Source organism: Gossypium raimondii, chromosome 13 (assembly GCF_025698545.1).
Source record: "Gossypium raimondii isolate GPD5lz chromosome 13, ASM2569854v1, whole genome shotgun sequence".
NCBI classification, from domain to species: domain Eukaryota; kingdom Viridiplantae; phylum Streptophyta; class Magnoliopsida; order Malvales; family Malvaceae; genus Gossypium; species Gossypium raimondii.
This window is the reverse complement of record NC_068577.1, coordinates 2437301-2441981: the sequence shown is the minus strand read 5'-3', so window position 1 is coordinate 2441981 and position 4681 is coordinate 2437301. Positions and strand designations below refer to the sequence as shown.

Genomic DNA, 4681 nt, shown 5'->3' with positions numbered 1-4681 from the left:
AAAATAAAATATTGACTAAAATATTGGTTTTTTATAATGTCGGCATGAGAATCCGTGTGACAATCCATGTGAATTTTATTTTGACATGTCATTATATGTCTCATATGTCACATAAATAAATATTATAAAAATAAAAAGAAAATAATTTAAAAAAAAAGAATTTAGCATGAAGTACATGAGTATTTCCATGTGGGCTGACATGCTTAAAAACTTAACTTTTTAGCCAATATTTCTATTAAAAAATAATAATTCAACTTTTTTTTGAAAGGTTGACGGTCAAATTCGACTTTTTAAAGGTTGACGGCCTAAATTAATATTTTTGCTAAATTACATTTAAAAACACCTTTGATAACCTACAATGAAAACAATTAAATAGATTTTTTTCTACAAAAAATATGGAAAATGATAAGTAAATAAAGACCTACTTATCACTTAATAGAGAGTACGTGCAATTGTTTTTATTTTATTTTGGATTATATTATCCTTTTATCAAACCATCTAAATATATTCAATATTTAATTTTAAATAATACACCAAACATATTTTTTAACTTAAATTCAACACTTAATTTTCCAGTTTATGTCAAAAACATTATAATAATATCGATAAAACTACACTTAATTCACTTTTAGTGTAGGTGCCTTTGCATGGGCAGTAGCTATGATGCTGTAAAATATTTTAACTCATAACTACAGTAACTAATCTCACAATCGCCATTGTTGTTTTTAACCTTACAGAAAATAAAAGCACTGTCCATCCAAAAGCACTCTTAGATATCCAACACCGAGTCATCATTCATCCAACCTTGGTCTTCAAACAATGTTCAACGTTTCAAGTCATACAAATTGAATTTCAATAATTTGAAAAACAAGAAATTCAATCTAAGTTGAACCATTCAATGTTTGAAAATCCGATCTGGTCAATCAGCTCATTTCATCTAATTTAGTCTCTCCTTTGCTAATGCAAGGGTTGGAGTGTTGGGGTAAGTAAGTTCACCTTGTCAGAATAGTAAAATGATGCTACAGGGAAAGGCTATATCTTTCATTTCATAACCAAACGTAGCTGATCGGCAGCGAACATGGGCACAGATAAAGGTTTAAAAAAGAAAAAGTTATTAAATTAAAGGAATCTAGCAAAAATAATGATAGGAGGTAGCAGCTATTGCTAATGCACCTCACTGTACAAGAGTGAGCTAACATAATCAGTATCAGGTTCGGATGAAATTGACAAGTAAACTTCAAAAATTATTAGAGCTTCAAAGTGAGATCCAGTTGAGATGATGCATCTGCTCTTGGTAGTGTTGCCATTGCTATAAAACCTATATTTGAACTTTGAGTTGGATTTTGACTCAATTCCATAGCTTGGTTACTCCCAACTCTTTCTTCATTCACCTGCCTGAAACTCCCTGGCCAATACAAGTCTACCTCCTCATCTTCCATGAATATCGGCATCCCGAAACACCCTTGATCGAACCGTGCTCCACTTCTTGTATCTACAGGTCTTTGGGATGATGGCAACATTCCTTGGTGCATAGCGGAATGAGCTTTGACCCCAAGGGACCGAAATGCCGAACCATGGAGAGGCAGAGATGCTAAGCTTGTATACCTATCGGATAATAACCCCATCCGCATCGCACGCTTTGCCATTGTTCTCTCCCTCTTGTGAGCATTCTGGTGTCCACCCAGTGCTTGTGAACTATAGAACTTGCGCCTGCAGTAATTACAAGAGAAAACCCTCGGTGTTGACAAAGTGTTGATCCCCATAGTCTCACCAGTGGCACCCTTCATCTCAGCATCATTGGCACTGAAGTGCAGAGTCAGGTCAAGGGAAACAGACCCTGGATCTGGTTGAACCTTTACAGGATTCGAGAGGCATGAAGTAGTGGTTGTGGTATCCTTCGAGGGATCAGTGGATGCCTCTTGTGCAGATATGTTGGAAGCCACTTGGCTACTTGCTTTGGAATCGTTTTCAGATTCTAACCCAAGATTCGGCAGTGTCATTCTCGGTAAAGCAGCAAGTTTTGTGCTTGTTCCTTTTGATACCCGGTACGGATTGCTGCAGTACTAATTATATAGCTCTTCAACACCTGCACATACCAAAAGAAATGAATCATTGGCTAAAGTTTAAGTGAGCAAGAAAGATGCAATTGCCCGAAGTTGTCATGCACGTACTATATGTTAAGCATTCAATGTAAAATCAAATAGAAATAGGCGCAGAGACCGAACTCAAACATAAAACCATAAGCAATCCAGGATTTAACGGCAAGCACGGCGGACTAATAGACATGAGTAACATGCATAATTTAACATCAATTCAAATTGGTTGAAAAATCCAATTTGATTATAAGACAACAAGCAATTCAAGATTTAACCGATGTGTTTGCGATACACATCATTTTAACAGTATATTCTGGCCTCTCAAGCTTGTCATATGTAATCCGTCATTATGAGCATGCTAACTTCCATTTGAAGAAAAAAAATCCAACCTTGGAAACATGGACAGTATGGTTTAACTAAGTGATACATGTAATAATCTCCATAAATACAAGTCCGTAAACATTAAACAATCACACGCATCATGCAGCCATAAAAGTTCATAATGCTAACCAATGGTAAATAGGTCTTACTTCCGGCTAACATGATGAAGGGTATCTATGATTTATCTCCAACTTCTCTTATTTGAAATGAGAAAATCCTAAAAATGAGGACAAAAAGGATCCAATTATCCACTAACGGATCAACGAGCGACAAAACTGTTGATCTTCAAGCTAATGGAATTGAAAAAAAAGAGAACCAATCACGGTGCAAAGAGTAAACATTAAGGAAGAAACAAAATTGACATGATATCCATTCCCTTCTAGAGCATGACATTGAATGAAACTGGATTTAGAATTTTCCTGTAGGCTACATTAATACAATGGGTTCAAGCTAATCGTAGAACTAGCTGTCTAATAAGTAAGGATTCGTATTGGTGTGCTTGGTAACTTTTTTCCCACGAATTTTCTCTCATTAAGTTTCATGCACTGAAATAGCCATCTCTCTCATTTTCATTTCCTTCTACTTTTCCTTCTTTACCAAACACACTCAAATTTTATTTTCGTTTCACTTTTTGGCTCAAAATCATGATTAAAGTATAAATAGCTGTTCATATATGACCAAATAGGTGTCAAATTCAGATACTAAAGAAATGAGGGTTTGAGGAATCAGCTGACATGCATGAAACAGATGAAAGCTATTCAGAATTGCCTAAGAAGGTGCTTTTTTTTCATAACCCTAAAAGTCTGTTCAAGTGCTTCATCAGATTCATGTTAAGTTAATTTCATCTCCAAATCTCTATCAGAAACAGTGGAATGAAAGAACCATTTTTCACAAACTAATAGCAGCAAAATGCAAACAAAATCACTCTAAAAGTCATTAAAAAAAAGAGAGAAGATGAAACCAAATCAAGCTGAAAATTCAAAAAGGCTTAACACAACAGTGCAAAACAGCAGCTTCAAATCAGTAACACAAAACAAAAGCTAACAAAAAAAAAGAAAAACCAAATCCATAAACTATATAAGATGGTGAAAAAGATTCTTACTTGGAATATCTTTCGAAGCAACAAACAAAGGTTCGAGTGGTTTAATACTTCTGTAAGCTATGAGATGAAGTATGAAGAGACAAAGAAGTATATAAACCTGTGGGTGTTTTTGTGTTTTTCTGCTATTTTTCTACCACAAATAGTACAGCGAGTGTTAAAGATGAAAAAGGAGGAGATAAGATGGAAGAGGAGGTGTACAATTATGGGAAAGCAGAGGTTTAGAGAGATGGGTATGAGGGTGCAAAGTCAGAGAATTCAGCAAACCAAAAAAGCAAGAAAAAGATAATACAGTAACAAGTGTTTGTTGATTTTTGGGCTCTTCCGGTGTTTCAATAGCTACAAATCAATGAGTGGAGAGAGAAAGGGAGAGATACCATTAGAGGACACAAAGAGGCAAGCAAATAGTACTTACTGTAAGTCCCACAATAACATCAAAAGATACTGTTCAAGTGCTGTGTCTCATTGCTCCTCAACCTGCAGATAATACTATATATTATCATCATAATAGACTACCACACTTACCAATATATGATATTAATTTTATGAATACGGTTACATATCATCCTTTAAACTTTATTGTAAAATTTTTTTTTCTCCCTTTAGAAAGGTGGTTGTGGTCAGATTCTTCTTTCCAGTATTACTCACCAACATTTGTCAGATTCATTCCCATGCTCACTTATGGAATTTGCATGGACTTGAGCTTATCATACCAATCTAGCCCAAGCATTTGCCTTTATACCTTTATGCTTCTCTCCTGCTTCAACTTTTATACCCAGAAAATAAACAAGGGTTATCTATATACATATGAATTGCAGCAATATGGACTAAAATTGAATGGTAAAAGAGTCAATGAGGGGTTGTAAAGAAATTAACAATACTATATCCTTTGTTTATGGGAGGGGCATATATGAATCATTAATCGGATTGGAATGAATCAAATCTATAAGATAATAATTTGAGGTTGCTTGATGTTGCCATTCAGCAATGGGGGACAAGGACCAGAACAAGAGCTCATTTGCAAAGCAAGTGGTAAAGTCGGGCCCATACTTTTTCTTGTAATTTTTTTTTCAATAAATATTTTTTAGCCAATTTTCAGTAAAAT

The 4681-nt window shown here is 34.9% G+C and overlaps 1 protein-coding gene across 2 annotated transcripts; it reads right to left on the bottom strand.

Annotated features, from left to right (window-relative positions):
* Nucleotides 1-1020: 1020 nt before the first annotated feature.
* Nucleotides 1021-4458, bottom strand: LOC105783736 (zinc finger protein 4). 2 transcript variants are annotated; one of them, XM_012609353.2, is made up of 3 exons: nucleotides 4225-4458; nucleotides 3992-4053; nucleotides 1021-2086 (listed from the first exon to the last, which is right to left on the bottom strand). In XM_012609353.2, exon 3 carries the CDS (start codon nucleotides 1998-2000, stop codon nucleotides 1248-1250), a length of 753 nt encoding a protein of 250 aa, XP_012464807.1. In that variant the 5' UTR covers nucleotides 2001-2086; nucleotides 3992-4053; nucleotides 4225-4458; the 3' UTR covers nucleotides 1021-1247. The 2 variants fall into 2 exon arrangements, with proteins under 2 accessions (XP_012464807.1, XP_012464806.1); XM_012609352.2 differs by lacking the exons at nucleotides 3992-4053; nucleotides 4225-4458 and adding an exon at nucleotides 3580-3975.
* Nucleotides 4459-4681: the final 223 nt, after the last annotated feature.

What these genes read in the sequence shown, in the direction of transcription:
- LOC105783736 (XM_012609353.2), bottom strand. Translation starts at nt 2,000, where the DNA reads ATGACACTGCCGAATCTTGGGTTAGAATCTGAAAACGATTCCAAAGCA.